The 18,328-nt window shown below is 42.3% G+C and overlaps 3 protein-coding genes across 9 annotated transcripts; 2 read left to right on the top strand and 1 right to left on the bottom strand.

Annotated features, from left to right (window-relative positions):
• Positions 1 to 1,069: 1,069 nt before the first annotated feature.
• On the top strand, positions 1,070 to 7,167 carry LOC111074560 (meiosis regulator and mRNA stability factor 1). Of its 2 annotated transcripts, XM_041595198.1 has the most exons (9): positions 1,110 to 1,127; positions 1,384 to 1,474; positions 2,232 to 2,354; positions 2,500 to 3,391; positions 3,448 to 3,579; positions 3,654 to 5,471; positions 5,540 to 5,801; positions 5,867 to 6,546; positions 6,613 to 7,167. In XM_041595198.1, the coding sequence occupies exons 3-9, from the start codon at positions 2,335 to 2,337 to the stop codon at positions 6,814 to 6,816; spliced, it is 4,008 nt and encodes a 1,335-aa protein (XP_041451132.1). In that variant the 5' UTR covers positions 1,110 to 1,127; positions 1,384 to 1,474; positions 2,232 to 2,334; the 3' UTR covers positions 6,817 to 7,167. The 2 variants fall into 2 exon arrangements, with proteins under 2 accessions (XP_022223062.2, XP_041451132.1); XM_022367370.2 differs by having other exon boundaries at positions 1,070 to 1,474; positions 2,527 to 3,391.
• On the bottom strand, positions 7,161 to 18,250 carry LOC111074563 (congested-like trachea protein). Of its 6 annotated transcripts, none has more exons than XM_022367373.2 (5): positions 18,120 to 18,250; positions 17,089 to 17,230; positions 16,598 to 17,030; positions 7,455 to 7,634; positions 7,161 to 7,398 (listed from the first exon to the last, which is right to left on the bottom strand). In XM_022367373.2, exons 1-5 carry the CDS (start codon positions 18,140 to 18,142, stop codon positions 7,211 to 7,213), a joined length of 966 nt encoding a protein of 321 aa, XP_022223065.1. In that variant the 5' UTR covers positions 18,143 to 18,250; the 3' UTR covers positions 7,161 to 7,210. The 6 variants fall into 6 exon arrangements, with proteins under 6 accessions (XP_022223065.1, XP_022223064.1, XP_022223067.1 ...); XM_022367372.2 differs by lacking the exons at positions 7,161 to 7,398; positions 7,455 to 7,634 and adding exons at positions 10,596 to 10,860; positions 10,932 to 11,111 and having other exon boundaries at positions 18,120 to 18,231; XM_022367375.2 differs by lacking the exons at positions 7,161 to 7,398; positions 7,455 to 7,634; positions 18,120 to 18,250 and adding exons at positions 10,596 to 10,860; positions 10,932 to 11,111; positions 17,760 to 17,987.
• On the top strand, positions 14,226 to 16,704 carry LOC111074562 (platelet glycoprotein V-like). Its single transcript, XM_022367371.2, has 4 exons — positions 14,226 to 14,366; positions 14,426 to 14,732; positions 14,791 to 15,638; positions 15,706 to 16,704. Exons 1-4 carry the CDS (start codon positions 14,268 to 14,270, stop codon positions 16,480 to 16,482), a joined length of 2,031 nt encoding a protein of 676 aa, XP_022223063.2. The 5' UTR covers positions 14,226 to 14,267; the 3' UTR covers positions 16,483 to 16,704.
• Positions 18,251 to 18,328: the final 78 nt, after the last annotated feature.

Below are 18,328 nucleotides of genomic sequence, written 5' to 3'. Positions count from 1 at the left end.
CTTGGAACGAAAATAAACATGGGTAAACGACTAACATGGGTATGTTAATGCCCTACTTAAACCGATCGAACAGAATGTAAATTTTTGTACATATATACATACATATGTACTGTAGATATATATGTATGTAAATATGTTCAATCTTGACTCGAAGTCCCTTAGCTTTTCCTTCTTTGCCATTGCAAATAGAGAGGATAGTAGTTACGAATCCATATACGCACATATGTATGTATGTACATACATACGTATGTATGTAAATAAAATAGCTGAATATGAGCACAAATATTAGAAATATACATACACATGTATGTATGGTATGTGGTTGAACTTATCTTTAACACTTTGTGTATTGAAACGCCCACAATAAATTTTTCAGATTTTATTGCATTTAATTATTGGCTAGCTAATCCATTAGCATGTATTCAAATTGCCTTTGGACTCATTTAACTTTTTTAATTTCTAGTTTACTATATTTATTCAAATTTAAGCAAATCCCAAACATTACTACAAATATCTTCCGTGCTGCTCTGTATCAGTGGTGAGGTTACCACAAGGGAACATACTGCTGCGGTTGCGGTTGTGGTTGTTAAGCCTTGTCCATTATCCACCATTAATGCAAGTCGAATGCGTTGTGACCGTGTTCTGTAATGAAAGTGCATTGAAGATACATATTTCAACCGTGTATGACGCAAATCTAGATCGTCGAAAGACAAAGTGAAGGGAATTCGATGCTCAACTTCCGCACTTATGTTTCTTGTACAGCTTCCCTTTAACGTCACTGACCAGGCCAAAAAAAATCAGTCTTGTGCTTCACAGATCAGCGATCAGATATGCTCCTGTTGAAGGCAGCAATCGTGTGAAGCAATGATCAGTCCAAGGCTTTCCATCAACGCCAGGGTACGCACGCCCTGTCTGGCAACTCTAGGCGGCTTGACACCTTCCAGCCTCCAGCCTCTCTCTCTCTCACTCGTTCTGCACACGTGATGCCGCTCCTCCAATCCACTCATACTCATCCACTTATCGATCATGGCGCCAAAGCCGCGCCAAAACATTTCCAGTCACCTCAGTTGTTGTCCAAGTGATCGCAAGCGAATACTTGTTTGTCCCTCTGTGTTTTAATTGAATTTGTATGGTGCCCGGCGAAAGAACACGCGGTTTATACTTAGCACATTTTTTGTTTTCTTTATTGCCTTTTTTATTCGAGTATATTTTCTTTTATTTAAATTTAACGAGTTTCTCATTAAACAACCGATTCAATTTAATGAGACCTTTTTATTTGTATTTGTCAATTAGTTAATTTTCTCATCTACAATACTGTTAAATTGATTTTGTTATTAATACTTTTTTATCGGCTATTAACTGCCATTGTTGCGGGGCTCAAAGATAACACCTACATTTATTTAAAAGGATATCATCATTATTGATTTCAAGCGGAGGATCGTCTATACATATTTCGACCATTTCAGTGGCACACGTGAGTCTTTTGGAAAGGGTACAAAGGGTACGCGATTGTATTATTATTTTATTGTTGGGAGAAGTGGGTAAAAATAATAAATTCACTGATGCATGGCTTAGAAAGAAACGGTGTAGCGAATTACTCGACAAGAAACTCGTCGGTAATGAAAACATTGTTAATTAAAATAAACTATTTTAAAACAGATAACCTTTGCTTAGTAATAATTACATACATATGTAATTGGATAAAAGAGCTTATATACAAATTATAGCCGCCAGTTATTCTGTACCCTTAAAAATCATCCATTCACAGCGATTTAACTCCACTGTTCCACTAACTGTCCAATAAACAGTTGGGTAAGAAAAACAATAACGTAACGAAAATCGGCCCAGGTTCCACTCAATAATACCTTGAAATGTTTTGCGTGGGAAGCTATTGCTATGGTGTGTCGTCTCTCTTCCCTTATTCTCATTCTTTATCTGTATCTCTCTCTTTATCACCCTCTACGCTGGCGTGCTGACATGACCAGCAGCCTATTTTTCATTTTAATTCCATTTATTTAATTTATATGCGAATGCAAATCATTTCATGTTAACAGTTTTATTAGACCTCCTCCCGCGCGAAGTCAACACACAAATGATTATTTAAATGTTGTTATTCCATGTGATTTTTAAATCAATACGCCGGGCAATCGTCAGAATAATGCTTACAATAATTTTACATGAATCTCAAAATATTCCGTTTGTGGGTTTTTCTCTAATTGTATGCATTCCAGATAAACCGCAAACGTACCCGGCTTACCAGAGGCGTGCCAAGCACCGATATTAACACGTGAAGTCAGCATAAAACTAACCGGCAGCGCATTTTCTTCCACCGACATGGGCGAACGTTTGTATAGGTATGTACATATGTATGTAATATATTTTAGAGCACTTGGTAGCAATATTTCGAATTCCGATTACATTTCGATTTAATTCTAAGAAAAACACCCGAAACAAATATATGTATGTATATACATGCTTATTATTCATATATTTATTTAGTGATTATTTTCTTTTCCAACGGAATAGTTGGCCGTGTGACAGGGCTGGAAAACTACCGACCGCTTACTATGCGCCGGCGCAGACTCAGTCACAGCCACAAATTTACCAGCAACAAGCTGTATCTTTGCCATCGGGCGTACTTTGTGCGGATTTCAGCAATTCCGGCGTGGGTCTAGCTGGGGGATTGCGCTATTACAACAGTAACGGATTGGCTGGGTATATGCAGCCACCAGGAATGCTGCCTGGGAAGTACGCCAGTATTCCTACCCAGTTGGAGGTGTGCCAGCATGCTCATATCAATGGCAGCGCTTCCTGCTTCAACCGAAGTCGCTATATGCCGTACAATCACAATCGCTCCTGCGCGGCTGCAGCGGCTGTTGCTGCCGTACCCGGCCATCCGTTGCTGCATAATCATCAGCAGCAGCAACAGACGTATCAGCCATATGACTCCATCTATCAGACGAACAGCATGTGCCCTCTCTCCCTGCCCATGGCCTCGTCGGCAGCTCCGCCCCCTATCAGCGCCTCCGCCAGCAGTGCCACGGACCACACCAGCGTGGTCGCAAACAGTATCTCAGGCACTGATTTTGGCTACGCCAGCAGTCTGATCGATACAATGGCGCCCAGCATGGTGGGTCCCCGTTCTAGGGCCTTAGCTTCCACAGTGGCCCCAAGTGGCAGTAGCAGCAATGGGGAAGGGTCTGGTCAGACCTACGCCACAATTACCGATCCCAGCGATGCAGTCACTCTGCAAATTACCAATCTGGACTACTCACTGGATGAGTCAAGTCTGCGTAACTTCCTTATGAACCAACTGAAGCCCATTACGCCGGTGGTGTCGCTGATCTTTGAGGGCAGCTCCTATGCCAAGGTCACTGTGCCGGATCTTTACGTGAGCGCCCCACCGCATGCCATGCCCGATTTATTTTTGAACTTCCTTTTCCAAAGTTTGCCAAGCAGGTCGTGTCCAATTTGCATCGTAAGAAGATTGGGCACAAGCGTATGCTGGTCAGCTACACTCGCGACTCTTCTCTGACCGAGGTCAACACGTTGCGTTGCCAAGTCGCTGGACTGTTGAAGGTATGAGAAACTTGGATTTGCACTTATCCATTTAAGTTTTCCTTTGTGTCCCACCCTTTTGTGCTCTTTCCCAGGATGTTCCGTACTATACACTGCCGATGTATAAGTTCCGAGAGCTTTTCCAGTCGCGCTTTAAAACCTCAATCAGTGTTCTGGATTTGTACAAAATGCAGGACATCTGTACCATCAACTCGGATAACAATGAGGATAAGTTTATTAGTCTTCAGCCAGAGCTCGTAAACACCTTGGAGAGCTCACCTCTAATGGAGGGACTGCAGCACAGTGTCCCTTATTGCACCGTTCACTTCAAGAAGGAGCAGCACAAGGGATGGGCAGAGCAAGATATTGAGCCGCTGCCCAACGTATTTATGACTATTTCAGAGATCCAGAAGCTCATTTATCCGCTTCTCAAGCATCATCCAGGTGACATACCCGTGGCCACCCTTCTGCATTGCATTGAGGACCAGCTGAAGGTGTCGATTATGGCTAACGAAAGCGGCGTCAACCTGGAGCACTTAGTCTGCTGTGTTCAGGGCATACAGATACAGGTGAATAACTTCGGCATTAAGATTCTAGGCTGGTTGGAGCTGAACAAGGAGATGGCATCATCGATTGGAGCCATCTCGTGCAGCTCGAATTTGAGTAGCTTAAACGGCAGCGACCGTTCGAATGTCTCGGGCGGAAGCTACTTTAAGAACTCTGTCGCTGATCCGCTTTATCAGATTTCGCGCGAGGTTATCGAACTCGTAAAGATGTCACCAAAGTCGACGATGAAGTTCAATCGCTTTATCCCGGCATATCACAATCATTTTGGCAAGCAATGTCGTGTGGCGGACTATGGCTACACAAAGCTCATTGAGCTCTTTGAGGCACTGTCCTCCGTAGTCCAGATCATGGGCGACGGAGAGAATCGCCAGATAACTCTTACTCATCGCACTCAGATACGCAGATTCACGTCCGACCTGTTGCGGATCCTACGAGCTCATGGTAATAATTCGGTTCTGCTGTCCCAATTGCCGGGCATTTTTGCTCAGACCCAGAGTCGGAATTTCGATGTAACTGACTATGGAGTGTGCGACATTGTGGACATTCTGGATGGCCTAGTCAACTCCAATATTGTGGTCTTGAGCTCCGTGCAGCAGGGAAAGGACATTCTCATTTCAATGCCGAAGCGCAAGCAGACGAATAGTGAGCTCGAAAAAACATGCGTTTTTGCGGGGGAAATGGTGGAGCTCTTCCAGAATTCCCTCCAGTACACAATACTGTTTCAGAAGTTCGTACGTTCGTATCACTATCACTTTGCATACCAGTGTCGTCTCAGCGATTACGGTTTCCTGAAGCTGGCCGACCTCATGGACGCCATTAATGGTGTAGTTGAAATGGAGTTGACCGGTGATGAGGACAAGAAGATCCTACTCTCGCCAAAGGTGGCCAGGCGTGTGTTTGCTGAGCAGTGCGAGGACCTCATACGGAATGTCACTGGTAACTCCACGAACTGCATGAAACTGGAGCAGGTGCTAAAGTTGCACAAGAAGAAGTATGGCTACCAGATGCAGCCGCAGACGTTAGGGGTCTCGGATATAACCACGGCCATTGAGCAGTTACCCTATGTAGAGGTACAACACAAGGATCAGGACACTTGGCTGATTTGCCACAATGATGATCTGGAATTCCGTCAGCTGTGTTATCGGGCTTGTAAGCATATTCTGCAGCGAGAGTCTGCAGCTCCATCAGCTACAAGTATCCCGAAAGGAGCCGTTGAGTCTGTCTCCTCATCAGCATCGCCAGCCCTGGAGCCCTTGCCTAAAGCTCAATTCATAAGCGAATTCAACGCAAAGCACACGATCCAGCTTACAGAGACTGCTTTGCATGCCATGCGACATACCATCGAGGTGAGTGAGTTCTTCATCTACATCCCGTAGTTAGACCTTTTAGCGCATTGACCTCGGTGTCTTCCCAGATCTACGATGAGAATGATCAGCAGTGCGTTCGCCCTACCAGCTTCATGAGGTTTCTGATGTCGATCGTCCGAATGCTGGAACAGCGTCCCAGCATGTATCTGTACGAAATCAAGAGCGGACTGGACTGTGGTCTGAGCACAACTTTTGAGTTTGGATTTCCCAACTTATATTCGGTGGTGGCTGCGCATGAGGATCTCTTTACGATTAACAAGGGACCCACTCAGGAAAGGAGCGATGTGTCACTCAATGTGAACTGCGCATGTAAGTAAGATATATTAGTGGAAAAGACAAACTACGCTATCCCTCCCCCCTTATTCCCTCTATAGTGCGTCTCAGTTCAGGAGTCAGTCATCAGCATTTGTTCGGCTCCCTGAAGTTGCCCTATGCCAAGCACAAGGCGCAGCGCACCTACCGTACTCCTCTGGGCGAACACAATCGTCCACCACCTGCTCAGGCACCACCGCCACACAAAACACGAGCGATTGCCAATGAATATGCGAACAGTGTGTCCAGTACATCCAACGCGTCCTTCAAGCCACAGGTAAACAGCTTCCAGAACTACCAGGAGCAGTATACAACAACCACAAAATGCTCTCCACCGAGTGCGAACTCGTCGTTGCTGAATAGTTTTGGATCGAGCGCGGGAAACCTTAGCTTGTACAACAGCTGCTGCAACAAGGAGAACTCCCTAAACTCCTCCCTGCAGCTATTTAACAGTTCGTTCAACTCATCTGGCGACCTAAACGTCAGCCTTGGAGCCGGAGACTTGACCAACATTACATCCAGCACCATAATGCCAGGCACTCTTCATGCGCACTCGTCGGGCAAATTATGGCATCGCCGTCAGGCTAGTTTCTATCCACAGCAGATGCAGCCTCCACTTCAACCTTCCGTTATGCAGCACTCAGTGAATGCATCTGGGGATCTATATGATTTAGTTAGTTATACTGTCGCGCCGATAGGCTCCATCTTTGAGTCAGCAAATCCTGATACGCACCCCGCAGAGGTGAGACATTCTACATTAAATGTGGCATTGGCTATTTTTAATTTTAATATACTCTTGACAATATAGAAATTACCTTATTGGATCGATCCCATTTGGAGCAATCAATCGGAACAGAAACAGCCCAATCAAAATGTACTCAATATTCGTCTTCCCGAGCTAAAGTCGCTGAATGTGTTGCCCATGCTGCTGTCCCCATATACCATATCTAAAAATGAGAACATGAAGCGACAGCTATTTAATTTCGATAATCATGACCGTAAAATAGCTTAATAAGGCGGAAGCACCAAGTTTCTGTCCTTTTCATAAAGATAAATATTTTTTAATTTAAGCGCCTTCTGTCAACATTTAACACTGTGGCATTTAACATTGTAAATCAGAAAAGAAAGACATCTAGAGCGAGAGGGGGGATCAAGTAGGACGGACTCCAGGAGAGCCAACGTTATTAGAATCCCAACCAAATGCTTCGGATATTTGCTGTCGCTTTTTATTTTAAGCGCTTCAATTAAAACTTTTTTTATAAATCGTTAATTAAAACAGATATTTTGTATTAGCTGTTATGAACATTAATTATAATTATTAATTTTTTCATTTGTTTTGTATACTTTATTAAACTGCATTCTAAATCTATCTATTTTATAATACTGGTTGGCCTAAAGTTACTGTCCTAAAAGTCTGGGGCCACAATTCGAAAAAAAGCATTGGCTAGCTCGATACCGAAGAAGGTGGCAGCATTCGCGGGAAAAGCGCGCAACATAACCGGGGTAATTCCTCTGTATAGCGCCAGTAGGCCGTCATTTTTCATGAGATCCACAAAAACGCTTCGTATGCCATGCTTGTATGTCCCCTCAGGAGCTTCAGTTAAGGTTGTGGGTAAGATTTGGATAGCACTCGAAATTGAGTTTACTTACCTGACTGCAATCGACTCTTAAGAACATCGGCAGGCATTCCCCCAATCCAATAGAAAATACCCGCCATTCCACCGGCTATGATGGCCGGAAACAGATCCACATTGGGTCTATCATAGCGTCGCTTGTACTCAGACGTCAATATCTCGTAGCTGAGAAAATATAGCCCATTAGCAGGTAGATCTGTAAAGAACACTTAAATATTTCACACAACAACTATCGTACGACAATCAAAACCACCTCATAAATAGTATTAATTGCCGCTTTGTTACATCAATACAAGGCGCTATGGTTATCTAATCTAACATTTAATAGAACAGTTTTTGAAAACCTGAGTTACATGGAATGGTGTACATATGTAATGTTCGAAGTCAACCGAATCAATTAATTAGAATGACAAGAATGGCGCAATAATAGTGTAATAACCGCTGCTTACATAAAAAATAATTTTAGGATGAAAATTCATATAATAGAAGTCGAGTATAGTTAACCCATTCCGTCCCGGTTAGTTTGATTTTTAATGAAATTTTGATCTGTTGACTGGATGACGAGACGTAGTAGTTGAAACGAGAAGGAACGTGTAAGTCGCTTCTGTGGACGCGACTCTACCTTCATACCCGTACTCAGTCAGTATATAAATTTTGTGATCTTATGATATATGTAGAATTTTAAAATATTTTATATTTTTTTTATAAGCTCACAAATTTGTATACTCACTGAGCGTCCAAAGAAGCGACTCACAAGTACCTTTTCGTTTATTTTTCGCTCTAAAAAATTTTTATTTGATTTTGTTATTATTGCTTATTTGTTAAAAATGAAATGATTGATATATTAAAAAAATTGTTTTGGTTTGCTTTATTCGTTTAGCTGTTATTTGCGACGAAAGTCAGTGGTTATGAGTGTGTACTCTCTTTTGCCTCTCGCTGTATGTATGTATGTTAGGTAAGGTTAGGTCAGGGCGGCTGTCAGGCGCTATGAGCCCGTTACACGTAGGTAGGTTTCGGCCCGTTGCGGATGCGCTTATAAAGTGTTCTATCCTTCTGGGATAGATTGTAGACATTTCTGAAATGTCAGTTATGAAGGGCGAGCCCAAGTGTTGTAGCCTTCTTCTACTGACAGCCGGGCAGAAGCCGAACAGGTTTTCCTGAACATTCGTATGTCCCCGTCTGAGATCGGTGGCCCCTTAGAGCCAGTTGTCTCTGTGAGGGATAATTATTTCAAAAGGGGTATCGGTGTACTCACTCGAAACGCAGAAGCCCGTTTTTGTATGGACGATATTGTTTCCATTTAAAATGGATGAGTGACCGATGTGCTGTGATACCCATAGTTTAGTCTTTCAAACGAATTGCTGCCATTTTTGCCTGGTCAAGGCTCAGATGGCATTAGATAGTTTTTAGCGCATCATTTGGGGTGGTGCGGCGAACTCCACTGAAGCATCGAGCTGCAGTTCGTTGAAATTTGGCCAATTGGTTGGTGATGAAAGGGCTGGCCACCATATTGTAACTACATAGAGTATTATTGGTCTAGCTACTGCTAGATATATCCATTGGACTATGATTGGGATCATGCCGTATTTAGAGCGTTTAGAGTTAAGAGGGGTATCGAGGCCTTCTTTACTCTTTCTTTGATATTCAGGTTCCAATTAAGCTTCTTGTTAATTCTCAACCCTAAGTACCTAAGTAAGCACTGTCGCTGAAGGAGAGCCTGCATTCGTTTGGTATTGGAGGGTTGAGATGCGGATTTTTGTATATATTTGAGAATAAAAAAAATTCCTTTTTTGAAGGATAAACTCCCAGACCATTTTGACAGTCGCGCGAACTTCGCGGTCATTAAACTGCAGAGGGTTTGAGGGTATGCCTCTGTACGCAGAGGGTATGCCACTACTTTGCAGCAAAGTCCTCGATCTTGTTTGTATAGGGCCAGAGTGTTTCTCCTCGTTGGCGCTTGTGGCTCTGTTGAAGAGAGTCCTGCAGCTCCTACGTAGGATATCTATTTGTTTTGAAAACCAGGGGGGGTGTCTTTTTCCCCCTTGGTTTGCTGCCGTGAAGGGCTTGTTGCATGTTTCCGTGAATCTGTCCCCTAAACGATTTAGATCGTCTGGAGTGATATGGGCGGGAGTAGTTCATCCATGGTTGTACTAGATGTTTCCCAGTTGGATTTCCTGGGTTAATGTAGTCAGTAGGTTTTAGCTCTCGAGAGATAGAATTTTCTCGATATACCTATGGTCAGAAGAGGAGTGGAAGGAAGTGGAAGTTGTTTAGGACTTTCAAACTCTTGACTTTTGATGTCTGATAGTTTGTGAGACACTAAGGTGAGGTCAATAACCTCCTGACGGTTTTTATGATAAAAGTGGGGTCGTTACCGCGATTACAAATTACCAAGTTAGAGTTAAGGATGAAGCTGAAAAGTGACTCACCCCCTCACATTTGTATCCGAGCTCCCTTATTTGGTGTGGTGAGCGTTGGCATCGCAGCCCATTAGGAAGTCTATGTCGTTTCCTGGAAATTTGCGCGAATGATATGTTGCACAGGACTCTGGAGCGCTTTGGGTATCGGTATTGGGAGCCGATTCACCACCCACCCCAGGTCCGGACCCCTTTGGGTTCGCCGCACATTATGTCCCTGCTGTGTAGCGGGTTAGGCCAGACCTTTGGGTCTGCCTTTTCCTGCCTTTCCCTATATGGGATTGCTCCCTGTTTGCAGTTGGGGAGTGCCAGACTCGTTTTGTGTTGTTTTTGTTTACCATTCTGTCCATTCTGTTCCGACGATTTGGAAAGAAGGGGTAGGTCCGTCCGGGCAGAGATTCACGTTTCTCGGATAAGGCATATCGTATCGTCAGTGTTGCTGCTTCGCGAACACCCGGTGGCTGTCCGAGACTGCTTATTTTCGGAACTCTTCCTCAAAGACAACTAGGTTGAATTTTTTGTGATACCTAGCTATTCGCAGCTGAGCTACCTACCGAGGAAGGCCGTTCGCTATCCGCCACCTGGTGCCTTCTGATCCATTTCAAAACTCAATGCGACGTATATGTACATATGTATGTAATACATATTATTTATCTAAATTAACTTTTTATATTTAAAATTGAACGCAATTGCATTTCATCAAAGTTCAAACTCAGATCATTTGTATTTAAACATGTTCATCATATCAAAAAATATATTTATTTAACATAACTTTATGACTTAACTGAACAAGAAAGAAACCAAACACTATATGCAATTAGAACTGTGGTGCCACAACATTAAAAAAATTGTTCGCCAACTCAATCCCAAAGAAACATGCCGCATTGGCTGGGAATGCGCGAATCATAATAGGCGTAACGCCGCGATACAAAGCTAGTGGCCCATCCTTTACAATTAGGTCCTTGAATACACTTCGAACGCCGTGTTTGTAAGTTCCCTCAGGGGCTGTAATATAAGAATATGCATACTTAGCTACTGCTCGTAATGGAAAGCAATTTTTAGTTAAAAGTACTTACCGGACTGCAGTCGACTCTTTAGGACATCAGCGGGCATGCCCAAGATCCAGTACGCCATACCAGCAGCGCCGCCAGCAAAAATGGTTGAGGCAGTATTAATCTGGCCTGTTTCCGATTTTGCCTTCACCACATCCTGTATATATTCATATACCAGGAAGTATAGTCCGTTAGCGGGCAAATCTAAAAACCAAACAAAACAATTATTGAGTACATTAAACATGCTAATTTTTAAAATCGAATCAACTCTTGAATTTATGTACTTACACAATAATACGAATATTGTAAACTTTCTCTTGTCCTTGGTAAATGTTTCTAAGTATTTTGATCAATGTCTCGAATTCCCAATTCTTGGATTCCTCTAGCAATGATCTCGTGTCAATACTTATTATAAATGAATAACATGCACATAAGTAATATCAATATAAATAATAAAATGAATTGTTGCAATTGTCCAAGAAGTACATACGTTCAGTACTCCCCCTTAATCGTGATTCCCAGAATTTCTTTGTCTTTAATTGATCGAAAATGTCTCTCTTATGTAAAACGATACTGCCTAATAAAGATCGAAATATTGCTGATCTTTTCGCTTCATTTTTTCAACTTTGCTACTCTGTTCCCTCCACTAGTCTTCCTTCTATTCTCACCTCATCATCTTTCATTCCAATCATTGATTTCATTGATTATAATGGCCTCTTCACTAATTTACAGTCATGTAATTTTCTTTTTCTACTTGCTCGGATATGGTTCCCAGTGCTGTTCTAAAACTTTGCGTGCACCTATCTCTCGGTGATTTTCCCACTTTCTGGAAAGAATCGTATATTATTCCCATTTTATCTAAATCGGATGTTTCTAATAACTGTGGTATTTTGAACTTATCTAACTTATCTTTAACTGAGGAATCTCAGAAGAGCCATCCTGGCCACCTCTTGTTTAATTTTTTCATTAAAGATATTCCCCATATTCATATTCATTCTCGAGTCCTAATGTATGCTGATGATGTCAAGTTATGTTTTTCCTATAGTGATCCCGTGCTCCCGTTATTTCTCCAACCCGATCTTGACGCCCTCAACAATTGGTGCTTAATAAACATTCTTCCTCCTAACATTTTCAAACGTACCGGCATGACATTCCATCGTAGTTAGCCTTATCTTATCGACTACTATGGATAGAGTAGTCGATAAGATAAGGCTGACATTTCCTTAGAACGCCTCTACGCCTGATCTATGCCTTCAGTGTACTTCAGTGTAACTTCTATACAACTTCTTGCTTATAGGAGAAGGTTGCGTCTCATTAACATCCACTCTCTAGAAAGCAGTAGGATTTGCCATCAGTAGCATTATTAACATCGCTGTCCCATCCCGTCCGACTAGCCATTGCTTTCCTCTTCATCTTCAACTATGTCTTACTTATTTCTCTGACCATGAATCTTTCCGTAGCCTTTGCCGTAACTACATTTCCATTTATTTTCCTTCGATACTTGTACTTTGAAGTTCAAATCTTTGTTAATCAATAATTTAATTTAATTTATTCTTGATTTCATAGGCTATCGGCTCTGACTTTCTCTGACTTCTCTGACTTTAACTTGGCTGTGAGTTGGGCCATAGCGGCTACTTGAGCCAATAAATCAGTCCCAGTTTGATTCGTATTCATGTAATTTTCATTTATTAGTTTAACTGCCCATGGTTAAACCTTAAGCAATAACCAACGAGAAGGAACGTGTGAGTCGCTTCTAAAAACGCGACTCTACTTATACCCGTACTCAGTCAGTATTTACGTTTTTGAACATATGATTTTTTTGAATTTTAGCATTAAAAAAAAAAATTTTACATTTTACATTTTTTTGCTACATCTGTTATCTACATCTACATATATTATGTATATTATACATCTAACATGTAGATTATACATGTACCATTTAGATTCTACATCTCCTCCGCTAGGGGTTGCTCGCGCACTGAACGCGGCAGAGTGTGCGAGCGAGAAGGAAAATGAGTTGTGTTGTCGTTGGCTGGAGGGGGCAGGGGAAGCAACTGAAAATTAATTTCGTCATTCTGGCTATAATTATGATCCGATCTGATTCAGATTCAGCAGTCTGGGCATTCTCTACGATACTGCGTTTTTAGTTTTATCGTATCTTTAAAAATGTGCCTGCCACAGATTTTCGTTCTTTGTGGGGGCGGAAGGGGCGGGGCGAAATTTTGAAATACACTTGTAGCAGTGGGATATCACATGAGTCTGGAAACCAAATTTGGTTGCCTTAGCTCTTATAGTCTCTGAGATCTAGGCGCTCAACAAGACAGACAGACGGACAGACAGACATGGCTATATCGACTCGGCTATTGATGCTGATCAAGAATATATATACTTTATGGGGTCGGAAACGTTTCTTTCTCTGCGTTACACACATCCACTTTTACCACAAATCTAATATACCCCTTAACTTTTTTTTTAGTACGGGTATAAAAATACCGGACAAAAATCATAATTTTTGCATTTGAAAGCTTAATATTTCCCAAACGGTAAGATAAAATCACAAAATGTATGGGTCTTATTTATTGCATTTCTTAGCTTTTCAGAATGGCAAAGTTCACCAAATGTAAGCCGAAATGGTGTCGGGTAGTGCAATTGGCTCATGACGATTAATGGTATTGATACATACATTGTATTGTATATACGTATGCAATAGATTTCACCGCATTATCCAACTCATTGCCCAAACAAAATTTTGTTTTAATTTTCTTATTACAAAATTTTAGCAAGCTCTAAAAATTTTTTTTTTAATAAAAATAAAAACATTTATATTACTATCTAACACAAGATAAAAATATTAAGGGGTGCCCAGTTAAAATTTGTAGGCATTTTTTTGGCTTAACCTTATATACATAAATATTATATAATAAATATAATAATATATGGTATATCGTATTTATATATTTTATACTAGAACATTTACTAATGATATTACAAATAAATACAGAGAGGAGATGGAGGAGATTCCTTGAAATCTTCTACGGAGCACGACCTTGTGCCCAATGGACTTTGATGGGCCAAACTTCTCGACTAAATGCTAATACCATCAATGAATATACATATGTACATTTTACATACATATATACGAATATCTCAATATACAGGCACAACACATGCACACGTTATACAATTTATGTTTTTCTTATTTCTTTTCTTATCCAAGCAGAGGATGTTCTTATCGACGACTTCCTTTAAAGCAGAGACGAATAATATAAAAACAATACTACGAGTTCAAATGGGAACCGCCTTCATCTCTCAGTAATTGTTCAGGCATGTGGCAGTTGCGCTGCGTTTTCGTTTTAGTTTATGAATGGCATTCGTCGAATAAAGCGTTACGCCAGAATGAAGATGAAGGGGATCGTACAGGGCTCAAAGACGCTGCTGATCTTGCTAATGCTGACGAAGGTAAGCTACTAGCTCCGAGCAGTATATTGATAAATACTCGTGTCTATGCTTAACCATAGTCGATACATGGATCTGCGCTGGGCTATGTTCTACGGCCTATGCCTGAACCGGAGCTGGAAGCTCGCACTTGCCCAGTCAAATGCGTCTGTCAGTTGGAGGCATTCAACGAGCTGCCCATTGCTCGTTGGGTTAATCACATGGCCAGGAAGCATGTGGATGATAGCTTGCTGCTAACCACACACACAAAACTAGCCACTTGCCTGATTCAGTCCCAAAATGAGTGGCAGGAACTTCGGGATTACTTGCCAATGGATTTGCAGGCTCTGATATTGCTCTACACCGGCAACGTAGAGAATCAACTGGCGGGTTGGTAACCACCTGGTATTCCGATTGGTAAACGAGTAATATATAATTAATTTCGCAGTGAACACCAGCAGTCTACGGCGACTTAATCAGCTAAGAACTCTGGAAATTCGTGGAATCGGCGCCACTCTGATCATCGATGATCCCCTGGAGTTTTTGCAGCATGCCAACTTTGAGCAGATCAGATTGCAGGCCAGCGATCGGCTGCAACGTCCAAAGTTCTCGAAACTTCCCAGTGACGACTATGAGTACAAGCCGCCGAGTGAGCTCCTTCCACACGGCGAATATTCTACAAAGTACCCATTGCAATTCGAGGATGCCGCCTCTGACATTGTCACCTATGAGCAGCACATACAACGACTGAAGCAGACCAGGATGCCCAGCTTTTTTGGATGGGGCAGACTGGAGGTGCTCCGCATACTGAGCTGTAAGCTGGATAAACTGCACTGGCAAATGTTCGACGGGCTAACCCAACTGAGGGACCTCAACCTGGAGAGGAATAGCATTGAGGAGTTGCCCCCATTCGCTTTCTCGGGTGCTCTGAACCTGAAGAGTCTCTCTTTAGCCCACAACGCCTTAAGTCGATTACATTATCTGGGTCTCGCTGGCCTGCTCCAACTGGAGACACTCAACTTAGCCGATAATCAACTAGGACGCTTAAGTGAATTAAGTTTTCCGCCCTTGCCAAAGTTGCAGACGGCAGATCTGCGCAGCAATCCTGTTAAATACATCCTTCCTGGAACGTTTTGGGTAATGAACGATACGAGGGAACTTCAAATGGGCAGCGATCAGGCGGCTTTGGATCTCCGCACTTGGTTTATTTATGGACAATTTGATTCCCTTAACGAACTACGCACATTAATCCTTGGCAATGTTTCCACTGAAACACTAGAACAGGGCGTGTTTAAGGTAAGCAAGTCCTCTTCAAAACAGCTTTAAAACATCATTAACTCCAACCATAACCAACCATTTACAGGGTCTTTATAGGTTGGAGGTCCTAAAGCTGCGGGGACAAATCCATAGCATACAGTTTGATGTCTTTGCAGGCATGGAACAACTCAGGGAACTGGACATTAGTCAGTGTGGCGTTTCGGAACTGTCCATGGATGCCTTCATGGGCGTGAAGCGACTGAAGTTTCTCAACTTGAGCCATAACAATCTTACAAATATGCCTCATGGGTTGCTGGATGATCAGCAGAGGCTTGAGGAAGTCCAGCTGCAAGGAAATCAGTTGAAAACCTTGCCCACGAGTTTTTCCCGCTTGCCACTTGTTCGGGTAATTCGTCTTGATCAGAATCCGTGGCAATGCAGCTGCCAGATGCGATACTGGAAACCATACTTCACAAATGTAGTGCGGGGACCTAGTGTGAAGAGGTGTGTAAAAGACATAAATGGCGATCCCCTCTCATGCAGATATGAGGCCCCTTATGAGACGGACAAGAGTGTGGTCCCCCGCTGCTCCAACTATAATGGACGCAGTGTCTATTACGTGCTCCGCAAGCAACTTCATTGTGGCGACATAAAAATTCTTCAGCCGCTAAGTCCCATACGGATCGGAACAAGGGGGCTTCCGCTGCCCCACTGGCGGAAGGTCGAGCTGCAGGACCAGAACCAGCAGTCAAAAAAAGCACGGCCAAGGAAAATAGCACACAGGCCTACAAAGCAACGCAACACGCTGCAGTTTGTGCTAAGGCAACAGAATCATCAGCCCCACTCGGATCCACTCGTGTTGGAGATGTCCAATGAGATTTAACCACTTAACTAGTACTCTAAGTTAGCTTTATGATTACTTCGAACTTGAATATATATGTAATGATAATGTAACCACATAGCCAATAGTGCAAATCACTAAAATGAGCTCGACTTACCCCTGAGCATAGTGGCGCAACTTCCCTTGAAGACACTGCGCAGTCCTCCCTCCTTGTAAAGCTTCGCAGCGCAATCGATCATTCCATTATATTTACGCTGACCACCCTGCCCTTGTTGTGTTTGTAGGAGGACTTTGATTCGCTCTCCTGGTGCCATAATCAGCGTGGAGAACAGGCCCGAAAACGAACCGGCCACAAATATTTGTGAGTAGGTGAGCCTCGCGTCCTCCCCTCGTTGCTGTAAACGTTTGCCCAACGCATAGCCCGCAAAGCACATGGCAAAAATAGGTGCAACACCAGTTAGTGGAGCTGACATGCCCTTGTAGAGGCCACGGACACCTTCATTCTTTATGGTTTTCGCAGCACAGTCAAAGGTGCCTTTGTAAAGTGGTTGCTCACCTGGCGCCGGTCGCGGCATTGTCTGCAAGCGCACCTGCAATGCAAAAAATGTTCCAAATCAGTTTTTATTCACATTAGTTAAAAAAGCTCACCTTTATGGTATCTAACGGATGTCCAGAAAGAACATTACAAATCCCACCGAAGCCGCCAGTGATAAAAGATTTGGCCGGATTCGCCTTTCGCTCCGTGGACACTTTTTCGACGCTTGCCATTGTAATTCGAAAAGATTTGTTTCTGAAACATAGTTTGAGTTTAAATCGTGTCGTGTACAAAGCATATTTTTTTCCCATCTACTGTTGGAGTTTGCACTCTTCCGATTATTGGATTGGGGGCTAATCTAGGGTCCACTCTACGCTTGCGATAAAGACTAAACCGATCAGATAAAACCGAGACGTCATGGCATTTGTTACGCCATCAAGGTGAATGTGAAGAGCTGATTGATGAATTTTGCAAGATGCTGTAGCAGCATGTCTTACCTGGTCGATGGTCTCAAAATATTGACTCGTCGGCCTGGAACGAACTGTGGCGGCTGTCAGCCACGCAACCAAGCAACTAACTATGTCTGTCAAAAAGCGGGACGCCAAAGCTCACAAAATGTGAGCGTTTTCAGATCAGCACTAAATGTTCACAATTTCCGACCAGAGGTATTTTCTTTTTTAAATGTCCTAGCAATTAATTAAAAATGACCTTCACTATATGTATAGCCGGCTGCTGGGTTGTGTGTGGGTACAAAGTTCGGAATTTTCCGTGCTCCGAGTCAAACCTGCTATTTATTTGCCCACGCCGTTGCTGACAATGCTTATGTTTTGATGGGGCAATGCTTGCCTACTCCAATTTTTAATTAGTATTTTGCATATTTATGCACTCGAATTTTTCACAAATAAATCCCCTTTTACATTTTTGACTAGTGTGCCCCATGCAAGGTGGTGTATTGCCACAACGATGTATTTTTGCCCAGCACAACAGCAAATTCGTTGTTGTGATTGGAAGTGTGTAAAATGAATAAGACCCCGAAGAGAGCGAATAAACAACCTTTTCTTTTTATCATGATGTAAGCATCATCGCTATAATTAACATTAACATATTCCTCAATTTTGATATTCGGTTTAGCATTATACACTACCTAGGACTCTCAGCAATTAACATTTAATTTTATCCGACTGATGAATCAATTTTCTAAGAGATTTGCTAATTTTAAGTATTCATTTTCATTTGATTAATTCTCAAAACATAGGGTTTAATTATAAAAGGTCATCAAACATAAAAAATAATACAAAAAAAAAATTAATTATGTACATGGTAACTACACATTTGCTACATGTGAATTGGACT

Source organism: Drosophila obscura, unplaced genomic scaffold (genome assembly GCF_018151105.1).
Source record: "Drosophila obscura isolate BZ-5 IFL unplaced genomic scaffold, ASM1815110v1 contig_46, whole genome shotgun sequence".
In the NCBI taxonomy this organism is placed as follows: Eukaryota; Metazoa; Arthropoda; class Insecta; order Diptera; family Drosophilidae; genus Drosophila; species Drosophila obscura.
This window is presented reverse-complemented; position numbering and strand designations above follow the sequence as displayed.

Excerpts from the sequence above, each read along its gene's own strand:
- LOC111074560 (XM_041595198.1), top strand. The coding sequence starts at position 2,335 with ATGGGCGAACGTTTGTATAG. Across the intron at positions 5,472-5,539 it reads CCATGCGACATACCATCGAG|ATCTACGATGAGAATGATCA; the intron begins GTGAGTGAGTTC and ends GTGTCTTCCCAG. Across the intron at positions 5,802-5,866 it reads ACTCAATGTGAACTGCGCAT|TGCGTCTCAGTTCAGGAGTC; the intron begins GTAAGTAAGATA and ends TTCCCTCTATAG.
- LOC111074562 (XM_022367371.2), top strand. The coding sequence starts at position 14,268 with ATGAATGGCATTCGTCGAATAAAGCGTTACGCCAGAATGAAGATGAAG. Across the intron at positions 14,733-14,790 it reads CGTAGAGAATCAACTGGCGG|TGAACACCAGCAGTCTACGG; the intron begins GTTGGTAACCAC and ends TTAATTTCGCAG. Across the intron at positions 15,639-15,705 it reads TAGAACAGGGCGTGTTTAAG|GGTCTTTATAGGTTGGAGGT; the intron begins GTAAGCAAGTCC and ends AACCATTTACAG.
- LOC111074563 (XM_022367373.2), bottom strand. The coding sequence starts at position 18,142 with ATGTTAATTGCTGAGAGTCCTAG. Across the intron at positions 17,231-18,119 it reads TTAATTGCTGAGAGTCCTAG|AAACAAATCTTTTCGAATTA; the intron begins GTAGTGTATAAT and ends ACTATGTTTCAG. Across the intron at positions 7,399-7,454 it reads TAAGAGTCGATTGCAGTCAG|CTCCTGAGGGGACATACAAG; the intron begins GTAAGTAAACTC and ends CCTTAACTGAAG.